At 35.8% G+C, this 17,780-nt stretch overlaps 2 protein-coding genes across 15 annotated transcripts; one reads left to right on the top strand and one right to left on the bottom strand.

Annotated features, from left to right (window-relative positions):
* The first annotated feature begins 216 nt into the window (after nucleotides 1–216).
* On the top strand, nucleotides 217–6,194 carry LOC104112404 (pentatricopeptide repeat-containing protein At1g71490). 14 transcript variants are annotated; one of them, XR_011414716.1, is made up of 7 exons: nucleotides 217–438; nucleotides 1,291–3,716; nucleotides 3,969–4,024; nucleotides 4,106–4,187; nucleotides 4,321–4,383; nucleotides 5,432–5,650; nucleotides 5,759–6,194. XR_011414716.1 is itself a non-coding variant. In XM_070196953.1 (2 exons), the coding sequence occupies exon 2, from the start codon at nucleotides 1,428–1,430 to the stop codon at nucleotides 3,642–3,644; it is 2,217 nt and encodes a 738-aa protein (XP_070053054.1). In that variant the 5' UTR covers nucleotides 218–438; nucleotides 1,291–1,427; the 3' UTR covers nucleotides 3,645–3,961. The 14 variants fall into 14 exon arrangements, 1 of the variants encoding a protein (XP_070053054.1); XR_011414713.1 differs by having other exon boundaries at nucleotides 4,106–4,215; XR_011414712.1 differs by lacking the exon at nucleotides 4,321–4,383 and having other exon boundaries at nucleotides 5,466–5,650.
* A 6,139-nt stretch (nucleotides 6,195–12,333) lies between these two features.
* On the bottom strand, nucleotides 12,334–17,388 carry LOC104112406 (small ribosomal subunit protein uS9m). The gene is made up of 4 exons (XM_009622320.4): nucleotides 16,723–17,388; nucleotides 15,292–15,732; nucleotides 12,943–13,023; nucleotides 12,334–12,714 (listed from the first exon to the last, which is right to left on the bottom strand). Exons 1-4 carry the CDS (start codon nucleotides 17,300–17,302, stop codon nucleotides 12,623–12,625), a joined length of 1,194 nt encoding a protein of 397 aa, XP_009620615.1. The 5' UTR covers nucleotides 17,303–17,388; the 3' UTR covers nucleotides 12,334–12,622.
* Nucleotides 17,389–17,780: the final 392 nt, after the last annotated feature.

The raw sequence follows: 17,780 nt of genomic DNA, 5'->3' as shown, positions 1-17,780 counted from the left end.
AAGGAGAGGAGTGGGAGAGCGATATTGATATTTTTTTGTCTTATTATTTTCCTAATACTAACTAACCTCATACTGTGTCTGTCGTATAAGCTATTCAAGTACATTTTGAATGAGAACAAAGGGTAATAGAACTCCCACAAAATTTAAGTGTGTATTAGGTATTATTACTGTGTTTATATTTTTCTCTTCGTGAGCATATATATATATATATATATATTAAGTATCTTTTTTCAAAAAGAAAAGGAGAAACTCAGACTTGCAATAAAAGATATTCCTAGGTTCAAAGGACAAAAGCTGTCAAAAGTCAAAACCCCATTCTCTAAACCCCTAAAGAAGGTATTTTTTTTTCCTCAGTTCGTCTCCTCCTCCAATCTCTACAGCTACCATTTTCCCTTTCTCCTTACCGGCGACCCCTGTGGCCGTTGGCCTCCAGACTTGGTACGTATATTCTCTCACTATCTTTGTTAATCTTCCCATTTAGCTGCTTGAGGTTATTTAGGACCAATTCTTGGGTCAATTTGTGTATTGTTAACCTGTTTTTGAATATTGGATTAACTTCTCCAGAAACTTCAGAGTGCACTCTGAATGATTATAGAAATATTAAAAAGTGAAATTTTTAAGTGAGTCTTCTTCTGTCTCTGTTTATTTTGAGGTTTGTTGGTCAATTGCTGATAAAGTGAACAATTTTGAGTGATTTAATTGAAATTATGACAATTTATTTTGGGTTTTCCTTTCTTATTTGTTTTTAGAAACACACCAAAATGCTGTAACTAACTAGGTACTTAAATGCAAGAGAACTACCAATCCTACTTAGCTCCTGTTTTTGCTTATTTGATATTACTGCCTCTGTCTCAATTTATATGATCATATTTGACTGGACATGAAGTTTAAGTTATTAATTTAAGTCATATATTGGAAGAAAATATCAAAAGGGATTGTTGAAAAGTTAGTTTGATAGTAAAAACATCACATGAAAGTTTAAAATTTGAATAGTTTAATTAAATCGAATTCTTGGAAGTCTTGAAGGTTGTATAGAAATATAATGGTGTTAAATGTTTTTGGATGTTCCAAAATAGAAGAGTGTCATATAAGTTGGGACTGAAGGAGTATATTTCTTGTTTGTCCTTAGAAATTCATTTTTATATGTTTCTGTGTATGATTTTCAGGTTCATATTAATGTGTCAGAAAGCTGAATAATTATTTTCGTTTTTGGTTTCATCATAACCGCACTGGATTATATAGATTATTTGCTATTGTTGTATGTCTTACACAATGTGATTCTTTTTGCAGGGATAGATTCAGTAAAAAATCAATCTTTTTAAGCCGTTACAGACTGTTGCTAGTGTTGCAAATGCGGAGGCAGTCATGCATACGATACCCATCTGCTATCTTCTTATTATTCATTGTAGTTTCAGCATTTGTAGTTTATGCCCTCCCGATTCAGTGTGCTTCCAAGAAACCTTCCTTTGTCCCAAATTCAGAAGTTCATACCTAAAAAGTGGAGGAGCGTTACAGAATCAGACCCCCGAAACAGTGTCCAGTCCTTGCTGTGTAGTTCTCGTGAATCTGTTTCAGGGTCTTGTGAAGCAACTAATGAGTCTATGGTGGATTGCCTATTGACAACCTTGAAGGACTTTGCAAGCCAAGGCCACATATGCAAAGCCTTTAGAACTTTTTCACTTATTCGGACCCATGTCTCCTCTCAAACCCCTTGTGATCTTGTTATACAGTCCTTATCGTCTCTTTTGTTATGTTGTACTAACAGTAAGTCACTTCCCGAAGGGAAACAAATTCATGCCTGCATTATTAACTCAGGCATTGCGCATAGTTGGAATTTGGTGCCAAGGATAATCACCTTCTATACGACCTTCAGTTTACTTGATAATGCTCATGCAATTGCTGAAACTTCAAATATTTTGCACCCTCTCCCTTGGAATCTCCTTATTTCTTCCTATGTCAGAAGGGGGCAAAATGAAAAGGCGTTCTCTGCCTATAGACAGATGGTGAATAGAGGTATAAGACCCGATGAGTTCACTTATCCATCTGTTCTGAAGGCCTGCGGTGAACAATTAAATCTTGCTTTTGGCCGGGATATTCACAAATCTATAGATGCTAGTTTCCTAGAGGGTAGCTTGTTTGTCCAGAATGCTTTAGTTTCCATGTACGCGAAATGCGGGGAAGTGGATGTTGCACATGACATATTTGAAAGGATGCCAGTTAAGGATGCAGTCTCATGGAATTCAATGATCTCTGGTTATGCTTCCAAAGGTATGTGGAGTAAAGCTTTTGAGCTTTTTGATAGAATGAGGGCTACTGGTGCTGAAATGGATATTATTACTTGGAACACCATAGCTGGAGGTTGCTTGAAGACAGGTAACTTTATTGGGGCTCTTAAATTGTTCTCTCAAATGAGAACTTGTGGAATTCAGCTAGAACCTGTGGCAACACTGATTGGTTTGGGTGCATGTTCTCATACTGGTTTGTTAAAAAATGGAAAAGAAATTCATGGTTTAGTGATTCGAAGTCACCTTGACGATTTCGATAATGTAAGCAATGCTTTAATCAATATGTATGCCAGATGCAAGGCGCTTAAGCAGGCACATATTTTATTTCAGTTGGTTGACTCTAAAACTGTAATTACCTGGAATACGATCATATCTGGCTTTGCACATTGGGACAGGTCTGAGGAAACCTCCTTTCTTTTCCGAGAAATGCTGTTTTCTGGTGTTGAGCCAAATTATATAACTATAGCAAGCATTCTCCCCCTTTGTGCTAGGGTGGCAAATTTACAACATGGTAAAGAATTTCACTGCTATCTTACAAGGCGGGAAGGGTTTGAGGAACATTTGCTATTGTGGAATTCCCTTGTGGATATGTATGCGAGATCCGGAAAGGTAGTAGTAGCCAGAAAACTATTTAATTTGATGAGCAAGAAAGATGCAGTTACCTACACTTCGCTGATAGCAGGATATGGTATTCAAGGTGAAGGAAGAGAAGCAATTGAACTTTTTAATGAGATGATAAGGCACCATATAAAACCAGACCATGTGACCATGGTTGCTGCTTTGTCAGCATGTAGTCATTCAGGCCATGTGACGCAGGGTCAGAAGCTATTCGAACAGATGCAAAGTACTTATGATATAAGTCCTCGTTTGGAGCACTTTTCTTGCATGGTTGACCTCTTTGGTAGGGCTGGTCTACTTAAAAAAGCAGAGGAAATCATTATAAAGATGCCTTATGAACCAACACCTGAAATGTGGGCAACTCTCCTTGGAGCATGTAAGATTCATAGGAATACTGAGATAGGAGAATGGGCAGCTGAGAAACTGCTGGAGCTGAGGCCCGATAATCCTGGATATTATGTGTTGATTGCTAATATGTATGCGGATGCTGGACGTTGGAATAAACTGGCAAAAGTGAGAACCGTCATGCGGGATTTTGGTGTAAGAAAGGCTCCAGGATGTGCTTGGGTTGATACGGGTTCTGGCTTCTCTCCCTTTTTGGTTTCAGATACCTCCAGTGGCCAAACAAATGAAATTTACTGTCTTTTGGGAGGACTGAATAGGCAAATGAAAGACACTGATTATGTGACTACAGAGGATTCTTCTTCCGAAGAAGAACTTTGTGAAGGACTCCTTTTGTGAAAAGGAAGCAGGACTCAGATCCAGACCTTTGACTATTTCCATAAGAACTTTGCTCATCTTTCCTGTTGCAAGGTATTTCTCATCACTCGAGCAGAATATGTGCCAGCTTGATCAAGCGTTCTGCTTTGGTAGATGACTCTTGCATTATATGCCCGGTCTTATGCATATCAACACTTTCTTTTAACCATGTATAGAGATAAAGTTAGCAAGTACTTTGGCTTGTGTTTCTTGCATGCCATAGTTGTCCACTACTACACTTCCCTGTCTGAAGCTCGTACGATTTTCTTGATCTTTTCGACGGCTGATGATTTTTTCTCTTTATAGGTTGCAGGTTTTGAAGAGTAGCGGAACACTTAAGAGAATCTATATCAGTCTTCAAGGTAGAGGACATAGACTAATTAATCAAAATACTGATGATATTAGTTGTGCAAGTCTTTGGTTATTTTCTCATTCATTTGCAGGTTTATGATCAGAAATCAGTTAGGATGCCCAGGTTGCTTTCTCTACAGCATATGTTTCATTTCTCGCAAGATAAATCCCTCGGTGCAGACTCATTCTATTCCAAATACTAGTACTGTTCATTTTATTACTGATGCATTTCTTAAAGATGTTTTCATCTTTGTTTAATTTCTCTCTTACTACATGATGTGCTTGACTGGAACTGTTAATATTTCAGAAATCATAGAGAATTAACAAGACATGGCTTGTGTTATTGTAGTTGAGACCCAAACTGAAAATGGTACATGGCTTCTGCTGCAAATCCATTTCTTTTGTTGATTTTTTCCGAGTTTAGTCATCATATTTACAGCTCTTAATTAGGTTGAACTTAGGCAAAACCTCAAGGTTTTTTATGCAGTTTAAGCTACTTGTGCAAAACATTAGGTTGTTCATGAAGTTTAAGCAGCATTTGTAGGTAATTTCTTTTGATGTATTCCATGAGGTATTTATATCAAGGGCTGCTTTGAATAGATCTTGAAAGAAGGATTTCTTTGTTTTCTAGTATTCAGATTCCTTGAAGTTGGAGCGTTGTTAAGCCGGAATGTATGGAGTCATGCCAATACATCGAGAGCTTTTATTTGCCCATAGAATCCTATTCTAATGCAGTTGATTATTAACTTTTGCATACTTCTTTTCAATGTGCGGTTAATCCAAGTTACCTGTATTGTATTACAAGCTTCAAATTGTTTGTTAGCATAACATCACATCCCTTTCATCCTTGTCCTTCAACATCTGGAAAAAAAGTCATAGGCAAATGGTCATGGATTGGATCTTCACGACATACTCGTGTCTAGAGCTAGCAAGAATTAGTACTCTCTTTTCTAGTCATGTAGGTGGAAGCTCATACCCTCAAACAAAGACACTATACTTATCACCTTTAACAGAATTTTGTATTTTTAGTAAAAAAAACATAGTTTTATATCAAAGTAGAGAACTCTGAAGGTGAGCATGGCGCACACGTTTACACCTCTCCGGCCAGTTGCTTCTCTTCTCTAATTTGTTACTTAAAACATACCACAATTAATCAGTGAGTTCAGTATTCGTCTTAAACTACGAATATTTTCAACTACTTTCTTTCTTAATAGTTGTATCTGGAATAGAATATTTCTTCTTTCCTTTATGGATGTAGTTGGATGCCTTACTCTAAGGCAGTGAAACATCTTGTCTTGGTGATATAAGTATGCAAAACTCTTATTTCCCTTAGTAGTTGTCTTTATTTATTTTAGTTTTTGTTTTTTTACAAGTATAATTGTTGTTGTTTATCATTTCTTGTTGATTGATCTGGCTAGGTGCAGGATGTGTTGATTAATCGCAATAATACAGACATTGTAGTGGAGCTACTTTGGAGTGTGGATACACCACTGCTAAAACATCCGAGATTAGGTGCCTGGTCTCTTGGTTGGTTTTCAATCTTGAGGTAGTGCAAGTAAATGGCGGTCTTACAACATAGCTCGCCATAGAGAGATCGTTTCTTGCAGTTGAAAAACACAGAGATCATTATTCGCCAGGTATGCTGCAGAACTCTGCCTGTCCTCCGAGTCGATACCATTTCTGTTACTACTATTCTTGCATTAAGCCTTCTTCAGAAATCAAACAATGATTTCCTTATATTACAGCCAGGTTCACAGTGGTATTCTAACAGAAGCAATTCAAAGGGGAAGGTAATACCTTTTTGCTGGTGTATTTGTCACCTTTTATTATGAAAACAAGCAAGTGAGATGAAGTTAAAATTGTCACAGTTAGAGAGTCGTATACCCAAATATTAGTCTTGCTGATTGTAAATTTATTCTTGGATTCCTCACTTCCCACAAAAATATTGCATTGAGGTGGAAATTGCCCCTTAAATTCTTAGGACTATTCTTCTTTTGATTTGAATTGGTTTTACCTAAAAGGTCAAACCAATTACTATCGTTCTGATGATTTATAGACACAACCAAACATAAAACCAGCTTATTCATTCTCGGTTTTGTTTGGTTATTTTGGGTTTAATTATGAGTCACATGTAATATGAATTCAATATATTAGTGCTGCAGTTAAAATTTCTTATATTCACATATGTTTGCAAGAATTGAACAAATATATGATCGATTTTAGTGTCTTTACGTGAGAAATAGGATGTACAGGAGCTCCCTGTTTTTTCGTATTGCATTTTCATCCTCTGGATGCCAATTAATGAAATTTTACTATTGCCTGATCAAAAGAAAGTGTCTTTACGTGATAAATTTTATTGAGACATAATCATTATTTAAATTCCGATGTTTTACAAAATGAAAAGACGGAAAGTTTCGATTTTTCTTGTACACAATGAAAATTCAGATGAACCAACGATAAAGTGGAACATGACATGGTAAAGGTAAAGACATATGCTATCAGTATTAGCAGTAGTCTCCAAAATAATTGCCTAGTCCCATTTCCTGATGTGAATTACAAAATACAGCAAGGTAAATCCAAAATCTGGAGGCGAAAACAAGAAAATGATGAAAAAGATACTGTAAAGTTTTCTAAAAAATATTTATGACATTGTTGGTTTTGTGCCTTTTGTTTTTGCATAACTTTAAACCTAACAAAATATAATCGGTCATTTTTAATTAATTACCTGTTCATCAATCTTTCAAAGCTCTCGATAGATTCCAACTAAGGGTGGCAAATGACCGGTCCCGGGCCAAGTGGGCCGGTCCAAATGATCCCGGGCCGGTCCTAAATTAAACGGACTAAACGGTCCCGGTTCGCGGGCTAAGTGGGCCCAATGATTTTTTTTAAATTAAATAGAAATTAGAGACAAAAAGATATTAAAAAAAATATCTAAGGCAATGCATTGTAAATTTTATTATTGAATTGTGACCTAAATTTTTTAATTCAAATTTAAAGTCTAAAGACAAAAATATTATAAAGAGATATTTAAAGCAATGCCTTGTAATTTTATTATAGCATTAAAAAAATATGGCAATATCTTTCTTAGTCTTCCTTCCCCCTATGGAATGAGCACAACAAGGTGCTAATACCACCATTGAGAAGAAAAAGAAACTAATCAAGATGTGTCAAAATATAAGTTACATAATACATACTAATTTTTGTTCATACAAGTTACATGGTATCTCTTACAAACTTCATAAATCCATCAAGGTGCAGAGGAATTTCCGTTGGTGGTGGCGGAAAAGTAGCTTGGTCATCGCCGCTTCCGGGCGAAGCAGCATCCTCCGCAAGTTCAGCTAGCATTTCTTTGTAAGTTTCGTCTTCCTCTGGTTGTGATTCAGCAAGTCCAAAATTTCTTCTTTATGACCGGATCTAATCTCTGAAAAGTACTGATTTTTCCAAGCTCTCCTTTATAGACGCTCTATAATCACCGAGTTGAAGTCTTGCTTGACTGAAAGCGCTCTCCGATGCTACTGTTGAAGCTTGAATAGCTAAAATGTCTCGGGCCATCCTTGAAAGAACCGAAAAGTATTTTTCTTTATCCTTCCACCATTCCAAAAGATTAAAGGAGCCGTCGGGATTCACTTCCTCAATTCTCTGTGACAAATAAACTTCAAGCTCATTTAGTTGTGAAAAATTACTACCACTTGAACCTTGAGAACCATTAAATCCCGCCAAAGCACTAAGTGCTCTTACTCCCGCAGTTCTTTTAGATGATTGAAAATCAGAAGAAGGAGTTGGAACATTTGGTCTAGCATGATTTAATGCAACTTGATAAGCATTAAAAATAGTTTGAGCATTTATTCTAATTGAGGCTATTGCTTCCGGAAGTTGAGACAACTCCTCATCTTCAAGTGCTAAACTATTATAAAGATTTTCATACCAAAATTGAGGACCTCCTAATTTCATACAAGGATTTAACAAAACAACAACACCATAAATAGGGGGAATAGGGAAAAAATATTTTTTAAACTTTTTTCTCATAGAATCAATAGCAAGTTTATAAATTTTTCCACCCTCTGAAAAATGAGCAAATAAATTTGCAAGTTCTGCAATATAAACTAAACAGTTAGAAATAGTAAGATAATATTGCCAGAAAATTTATTTGTAGCAATATAAAATTTTTCTAAAAAATCTACAAGCATTTTAACATTAGCACAATCCCCATTCGTAAGGTGCTCATCATCATCTCTTACATGTAATTCCATCTAGTTGGACAAGGTTTAGGAACCTTTCTTTCTCTTAGGTCAAATTCATCGCATCTTTTAAAATATTCTCTAAGTCTACTTCTACGGTTTGAATAAAAAAGCTAGTTAAGAGCCATTTTAACCTTTTCAATTTCAATATTTAAAATTCTCATACCATCACCCACAATTAAATGGTAAATATGACAAATACATCTAACATGAAAAATGTCACTAAATGTAGGATTTAGCGTATTGGTAAGCAAGGCTATAGCATTTGTGTTACTAGTAGCATTATCCACTGAAATTGACATTATTTTATCACTAATGCAAAAATATCTACAAATATTCGTAACTGTGCTAGCAATAAACTGCCATGTGTGACGTGAATTAATTATTCTATAAGCAATAATGCACTTTTGCATTATCCAATCCTCATCAATCCAATGACTGGTAACATTAAGGTAATCACAATCGTTACCAGTTCTACCAATATCAGTTGTAATAGCAACACGACAATTTATATGAGTAAATAAATAGCACAAATATTGTTCATATTCATGTTTATATTTATAAATATCGCTCTTTATGGTTGTGCGAGAAAAATCTTTATAAGTAGGATTAAAATAATTTCTAATGTAATGCACAAAGTTAGGGTCAGAAGGAAAACTATAGGGTAAGCACATAACAGTTACCATTTTTGCCAATTCTTCCCAATCTTTCTTTGGATCATAATATAAAATACCACCGGCAATAGTGTTAATTTCCGGTTGAAATTGATTTGAACCGGTACTAGGGTCAGCCTGACTAGGAGTAGGTATACTTTTTCCCTCGGCCAAAGCTTTCAGGCGAATATATCTCACTATATCTTGAGGGTGTTTCAATATGTGTCTAGCCAAAGTTTCCGTCTCCCCCCATCCGCAATCCAAAATATTTAAAAGCTAACTCTGTGCCACAAGTTTTACACTTAGTCTTATTTTCTGGAATCAGTTGAGTAAAAAATGGCCAAACATGAGATGTTTCCTTCCGTTTGATAGGTTGTCCAGAAAAAGTAGGGGTAGTAACAGGAGTATTAGATGTCATCATTTGGATTAGCAGGGTTATCACTAGTTGGGTTAACATCAAGAGCAGGACTAGTGAGTGTATCATCATCCGATTAGTTTCATCAAAATCTATTTCCTCATCATCATTTTCATCAATAGTTGGATTAGAATAAAGAGCATTCATTAATTCATGGTCTAATTGTTTATCATCTCTAATATTATGGCAAAATTGACTCTCAATAAATTGTAATAAACTATTATCGCTATCAAGAATAACAAGTGTATGACGGATATGGAGTTTGGTTCGGGGAGCCCGGGGCAGTGGAGGAGGAACAGATTGAGCACTAGATTCGCCACTCTTGGATTTTCCCTTATTTTTATTAAAAAAATTTTTTAAGGAAGCCATCTTAATTAATCAAGTAATAGAAAATAAATAAAACAAACAAAAATATAATATTAAAACTTAAGAGTTGGAACGAGTTTACCGAATTTGACGAACAACTTGTTGAAAATTGATTATCGTTGAAGACTTTAATTCACCAACTTCACAATTTTTTCACAAATTGTAACAATAAAGTAAGTAATAGTAGCAATTATAGAAGAAAATTAGAGAGAGATTGTGATAGATTGATGATTTTATAAGAAAAATGAAAGAATGAGGGAGTATTATAGTTGAAAATAGGGAAAAAGTGTAATTATAAAATATTTAGGGTTAAAATAAAGTTGGGGGAGTTAAAAGGCTATTTTATAAATAGCCAACGACTATTTTTGACAGCCCCCAACGACTGTTTTTTAAACTTTTCAATTTTTTTTTAAAATTGTAGCCGTTGGGACCGTTTGGCCTTCCAAATCTCGAATCGGCCCAAAAGTCCGGACCAGGCCCACGAATACCGGTCCTGACCCATTTGGCCAACGGTCCCGGGCCCGAACCGGCCCACTTGCCACCCTTAATTCCAACTATGACAACAGTGCGTGATATCAATTGGTAGTTCTTTTATCTTCTTCTCGTATACTTAGGATAGGTAAGGTTGTGTAATAAACAGTTCTCTCTTGCCAAAACTTAGATATTTACCTAGTTATATTATATTAGAAATTTCTTTACCTCCAATCAAAAAAATTTAACTTAACTACAATTTGATATATAATTTACCGGTTATATACAATAAACTTCCCCTTCGCTAGACCCAAGTACCTTTGTTATTTGATCAAATGACAGATTGAGACACCGAAGAAAGCGAGCTCTTGGATGTTCATTTCAGATAATGAAAGCATATTACGAAGAGTTAATACCCTAAAATCCCCTTAAACTATTATATTTTTGTTAGTTTCTTATTTAAATTATTTGGTGTCATCAAAAAACCCTGAACTATATTACCCTTCATATTAAAGCCCCGCATTGCATTCTTAGAGGTGCGTCCAGTACTCGCACCTAATTGTCTAAACAACATGCCATGTAACACTACACGTGGCTATTTAACTCCGCCTAAAACCCGCCTAAACTGTCACTTTTTTGTCACTTACTTATTTAAACTATCCGGTGTCCCCAAAATCCCTCTGAGCTATATTTTTCTATATATTAAAATCTCATGTTGGACTTTTAAAGGTACGTCAGTCTAACTATATAACTTATGGTTTGTACAAAGTTTTTTATATAGTTTACTCATGATATATTACTCTCGAATGATTGATTAATTCTAGGAGTTTTGGCCAAAATAATATCTAATGTACTGTATTAATTTTAGGTTTAATTGCGATTGTGCTTTATGCTAGACTCCAATTGATAAGTCCTTATTTATATTCACTTTGTAGCACAGTAAAAATATAAATAAAGGCATATAGTGTTGCATTTCTTAAAAGTCATATTATATTACTTAAAAAAGATTACACAAAATAAAATTTCGCAAATAAAAAATTAATTGGCCATCAATTACATTCTTTAATTCCATATTACATAAAGAAGGTTCAAGAGATTCAATTTTATTCTCTATAAGGTGTTGAGTTTAATAAGAAGATCTAAATTGGTATTCTTTTAACAATATGTGTAAGACATGAGAAAAAACTAAAACAAGAAAGAGAATAAATCATTTCAGAGGAAATAAAAGAGGGAGAAATTTTTTTAGAGGAAACTCGTATGGAGAACTGAAGAAAAAGGGTTAAAAAATGAAGAAGGTGAAATATAAAGAAGAAAGGTGAAAAAATAAGGAAGAATGGTGAAAACAATGAGGAAGAAAGATGCATTTAACTGAAATAAGGAGAATATTTATTTAAAAAAATAAATTTGAAAGAGGGTTAAGCTAATTAGCCATTATTTTTTGTCAGGTAGGCCATTTTGATGGGTTTTTTCAGCTGTCACGCAATCTCAAGCGAGTATTTACACAGATCAGCAATGAGGGGTTTTTAATATGAATGGCAATATAATTCTGGGGGGTTTTAGGGACACATAATAGTTTAAATAAAAAACTGACAAAAATATGATAGTTTAAGAGAGTTTTAGGGTATTAACTATATTATGAATATGCTCAAGTTGGTCGATCAATTCCTCTACCTCCCCTCCTCCGAAAGCCGGAGACCTTAGAATAGACTTAATTGGAAGGAGGATGAGGATCAGTGGGAGGGAACCTATGTCTCTATCAAACGTTAGAGGAAATTGGAGATAGCATTCTGCCAATAGACCAAACAAATACCTTTCTTAGGCTGATTCCCTGACATTCCCAACCGAAAATGTAATTCAACTTATCTGTTTCTTTTGACCAATCCAACAGGCCAACAAGTGGGATTTCTCATTACCATGACTATTATTAAAATTCACCCACTAAGTTAAAAAATAAAAAGAGAAACGATATTGATAGAAGTTCTCATGATAGGAAAACAAAATGAGACTATCCTCAACAGGTGTACGCGGGTCGTGGGTTTATAATTATATTATAACTACACGAACAACGCCTCAATCTCAAGCTAGCTTGGTCGACTAGAGATTCAAAACCTCAAGATCGGCCGCATAAAAGCTCATTTTTGCAGCAGAAGGGTAGCTCAAGAGGATAGTTAGCACGATTTGGAGCACTTCAAAGGCAATCTGCATTATTAAAACTCTCAAAAACATTGCTTATCTATCCTCTTCCTCTTGGATACAAAATATAGTTATATCAAGCTAATTATGTTACAAATGTGTGTGAGAAAGCAACTCTCTAACATCAAAAATAGACAAAGCATCCTAAAACTCAGAATATTCTGGGGGACAAATTTTGTATACTCAGTGCCATAAGTAAACAATGGCTCCAAATAGAAAATTGTGTGATTGATACCAAATCCTTTGACATCCTAGTGTTAGCACCATAACAGTTCAACGCTTGACCCATTGGAAGCTCTTTCTTGCTTTTGCTTTACCAGGCTTTTTCCTCTCCACAACTCTCGAGTCTCTTGTCAAGTAGCCACCTGCAAAGACAAGGATAAGCAGCTCCGTTCATAAAAACCCAATTCACATAGGCTCGTGATGCAATATAAGTGTGAGCTCAATTACAACTAAGTGGCGTTACAACATAAAACCAACCTTTACATCTTCCAAACTAAACATGACAAGAAAGAAATAGTCATAGGGTTGACAAGACAAGAGCCCTACAAAAAATATTTAGCTGAGATACTCCATGCAGCAGCAAGTATTACCTTCTCTGAGGGGAGGCCGCAACTCTGGGTCCCAACTCTGCAATGCCCTGCTGATGCCTAGCTGAATCGCACCAACTTGTCCTGATTTGAGCATATTAGTTATCCAAAACCACGTGTAGAGCAATTTAAGACAACTAGCTGAGGGCTTAAAATACATCAACTGAATGATAAAATAAGGAACACCACTTCACACACATGGAGAGAAGAAAAAAAGCACCAGCCCCTACCTAACACTGGAAATATATAGTAATCCAGTTCTTTTTTCCCTTTTTCTTCCCCTCCCCCCTCCCCGTTATTTTCTTTTTTTCTTTTTGGACTGACGGAGGAGGGAGCATGGTAAAATCACAAAGGCAAAGATAGACTTAAACCCAATCACAGAATGCAGAAGATCAACTTGTGGTTCCTGCTAAACTTCTCTCTGAAATATATTTGATCAATATGAGAGCAAGCGATAATCAGCATCCGCAAAACTAGAAGTCTTCGTAATACTTAATACAATCAAGTCTTTCAACAGCTTAAAGGAGGGCACACGATACCCCCTCTTGTGTAGATGACTGAATGGAGTCTCTAGAAACTAGAAAGGAAAACCTATCTGTGAAGTTTTCATATACCTATAAACTAGGCATTTACTGACAATAAAATACTCAAAAAAAGTTACTAGACAGCTTGATTACTAAGATCCATTACAATTTTACATCACAAGGAAACAGTATGAGTTTAGAATGTAAAGCTTGACTAGTGAAAACAAAGCTTATGTAATTTAATATTGACAGACAGAATTCACCAGATACATTATGCAGGTTTCAATGCAAAGACAAAGAAGTGCAGCAAACCCATAGTCAACACACTATCTTTATAGTTTATACTAGAAGTATAACACAATTACACGAACTAGGACTACCAAAGAATGGTATCTGATAAGCACTTCACTTGGCATAGAGAGAGATTAAAGAATAAACGAACACATTCACGGTCTATCTTAAAGAACTCAGCAAAGGAAGAGCAAATTGGGAAGGATTAAGTCAAGGGACAGCTCTTCAGCAGAAAGAATTGAGGAATTCAGGTCACTGACTATGATCTGAATTGATTAAGCTCATCGAGTTAAGGATTGACGCATTAATGCTCCATTGTTGGTCCCTCAATTTTTGATAGAAATAAAAGTGCCACAATTACTTTGTTTTAAACTTTTTCTCATCATCATAAATGGAGGTTCAATATAAAAAGTAACAATAGCACTTTTTATGGTATCAAATAGCTTTACCTTTGTTTTTTTGGAGATAACATACCAAAAAGCCTTATCAATATGGAGAAGATCACTTCCTCACGAATATATGAGGCAAAATCCTATTCCAATTCCCTCTAAATCCAACACCAAAACAAAACCTTTCTCTCCCTTCTTCAATCTGGTCCACCTAAATGTAGTCATACACTTCTTTAATGCAAACAAGTATCACGTCTCCTTAAGCCTATTGAGAGAACCAGTCTAAAAAATAAATCGTCATTGGAAAGAAGGGAAGAAAGAGAAAGAGAAAGGATCAGAGACCCAAGATTCTCTGTCTTGTCATTTTTTCATTTCTTTTTTTATGGCAAAGATTTTTTTTCTCTCTTGTTTGGTTTACAAAGGAGAAAAGGAAAACAAATATAGCACATTAAAAAGTAACAATTCTTGACCCCACGTCTTCCATAGACAAAAGTTGGAAGATAAATTTATTTTTACTTCTCCAGTCCACTATTACCCTTCTACTTTCCCTTCCTTCCCCTGAGCTTCCCTTCTTCCCAAACTAACTTTTAGCTTATGGCCAAACACAAAAATTTTTTGAGATGTGCTGTATAAGGTTTCAACTTTCAACCATCCTAGCAATAAATAAAAGTAAAACAACCAACCAACCATTCCATTGCAACTCAGGATATATATCAAAGCAGCTTTTAGAAAGATAGGACTTAGAAACGACATGCTAAAAAGAACATTAAACATAATTTGTGCTATAGTCGAAGATATTTCTGTTCAGAGCGTACTTTTTAATTTCCTAAATTTTCCCTAAATAGTATACTGAAATTTATGCCAATAAAAAATATGGGCTCCAACTCCCACGTAAAAACAGGTGGTTTCAATGCAGTTGTCAAAACTATGCATTTTCCAAAACTTCCTATCACATCTCCTTGTTTGATTGTTGTTCCAGAATGCACCCAGCAAGACATACAAGCAGCAAAATTCTTAAAGGGAATGAGAAAGATGTCATGTTCTTACAGATAAATTGGCAGCTACTGTATCAGATCAGAGGGAAAAAAGAAATTATTGGTAAAAGGTACCGATGATTGCAACTCATTAGCATGCTTACTGCTGCTTACCTGACACACCCCCTCCTTTTACCGTACATCTCACGTCCCACATGCCCAATGTCTTAGTTTCAGTAAAAGGTCGAAGGAGAACAGCCCGGTGATCAAGCATTGGGAAGTATACATCAAACTCTTTGTCATTCACCGTAAATTTACCCGCACCTGGTTCAACCCAAACACGGGCTATACTACACTTCCTTCTTCCTGTCCCATAAGCCCTTCCCTTTTCATCTACTTGTTTGACTCGCGCCTTGGCTACTTCCTCCTGTTTTTGGCGCTCTATGTCAGCTCTGCTTGATTTCCTAGTATTCTTTTCATAACGCATATCTTCGATTTCTCTTAAAGGAGGAAGCCCTTTAATGTCATCCAGGTCTCTCAAAGCAATCAAACTGTCTAGCATTTCATCTGTGATTCCAGATGCCGCTATTAGATCACCAAATGCACGATTAGGACCTGGAACCAAAGGCACCTCGTTAAAAAAACTCCCAGAACAGGATTAAGGAATAATTGCAGGAAATCAGATAAAAGAGGTGCATTATCCAGTTCGCATAACTAGTAGGAGAGCATGAACCACTACCCATCCCTGACCTCCCCGCAACCTGATATTCTTTCTCAAAATCTCTAACCCACAGAAATTAAATGTACTTGCTGGAGTTAAATTTTTATTATCAAGTTAACACAGACTAACCTGTAATCAGTAAGTAGCTAAAAAGGTTGTAACATGCCTCAAGAAATATTAGACTTTCTGAACATTAAAACACACATGGATCAAAAGTTATCCAAATCAAAAGGAAATTGGATCAAACTCACTGGATTATGCGACTAAAACTCACATTAGGACAGGAAATATAATCAAGCCAGCAATACATTGAGTGACATTTGGTTTGGGCTAATCTTGTCAAGTTTTAAAGTTAAAGATGTTTCCTGTTAGCATGACTATTTAAGAATGTACCTTAAGTCTGGTAAAACATAAGGGATAATTCAATAAAAAATTATGTTGAACACCAATAAGTCTATAGCCTGCTTAGGTAACACTCTCGATCCTTGAAAATGCCAGACAGCAATTTGCACCCATGGACGACTAAGAGTTTTCTAGCTAATCTCCTACCTTATCCCAAATCCTATACTTCAGAAGCATGACAATTTAGCCTAGTCATATGCTACTCAATTAAAGATGCCACCTAATGCAAACAAATCAAAATAAACACAAAACTTTACAACCAAACCATAAGAGTACCGCTGAACAAGTTTACGCCTTCTCAAGGAAAAGCATCTGAAAGAAGCTAAAATTACCTTCAGAGAGCATGACAATTTAGGCTAGTCATATGCTACAGAACAAATGATATTAGACATAAGACCTTACAACCAAACCATAAAGCACAAATCTTTTCCATTTTTTCAAGGAAAAAACAATTTGAAACAAGCTACTAAAAAAAGAATTACCTTTAAGAACCTCAGTAAGAGCTTTCTCTTCCAATTCAAGAAGCTTTTTCTCCTCTGCATTCTCAACTTTGCCCTCCTCTTCAAAACCCTTCATTTCAGTTTCTACTTTAACCTCTTCTTCTCCAACTTCAAACACTTTCTCTCCTTCACCTTCCACATCAAAAGTCCAAGCTTTATTATACCCTTCAGCGGTTGCCCAAATCTCATCCTCCCCACTTCCACCAACACCCTTATTTTCTTTAAACACATCACCACTCTCTTCTTGTTCTTGTTTAGCCCAAGACCCATCATCAAGAACCTGCGTTTCTATACCCTCAACACTTTCTATGTCTTCATTGAACAGTGATTGATCAGTTTCAGAAGAAAGTTTCCACAAATCAGAAGATGATGGCTCTGAATCTTTTCCATTGTTGTTGTTACCTGTGGAGAAGAAATGGGAGTTGTTGGGGAAGAAATATGGCTTGGGAATGGGAAAAGAGGGTATAGGGGAAATGGGTTTAGGGTTTAAGAAGTGGGTTTTGGAAGGAAGCAGGGTTAAGAGTCGGAGGTGTGACGATTTGGAGATGAAACGAGAGAGCATTGTGGAGACTTAACAAACAGAAACAGAGGAAGACGAGAAGAACAATAAGAAGAAAAGAAATGGAGAAGCTATTGCTATTGTAAAAGCCCTTGATTCATATTTCATACTTCAAAGGCCCAGTCTTTGTTTTAAGAAAGCAGCCCGAGAAATTAAAAAATAGTCCTATTTACAAGTGTCATTCAAAAGTAGCCACAATTTCGAAAGTAATCGAAATTTAGCCACTTTTCATATAAAGATAAATTTGAACGAAAACACTATTCAAAATCCAAAAAATACTCCAGCACAATAAACTGAAATTCCCGCATAAGTATACTGGAACTCCAGCATATTATACTGAAGTTCCAGCATAAGTATACTGGAACTCTATCATAATATACTGGAGTTCCAGCATAAGTATAATGGATTTCTAGCATAATATACAGGAGTTCGAGTATAATATACCGGTCCAGCATAATATATTGGAAGTTCATACACAGGT

The sequence above is a fragment of the Nicotiana tomentosiformis genome, chromosome 3 (assembly GCF_000390325.3).
Source record: "Nicotiana tomentosiformis chromosome 3, ASM39032v3, whole genome shotgun sequence".
Classification (NCBI taxonomy): Eukaryota; Viridiplantae; Streptophyta; class Magnoliopsida; order Solanales; family Solanaceae; genus Nicotiana; species Nicotiana tomentosiformis.
The sequence above is the reverse complement of the archived record's forward strand: the minus strand, read 5'-3'. Positions and strand labels throughout refer to the sequence as shown.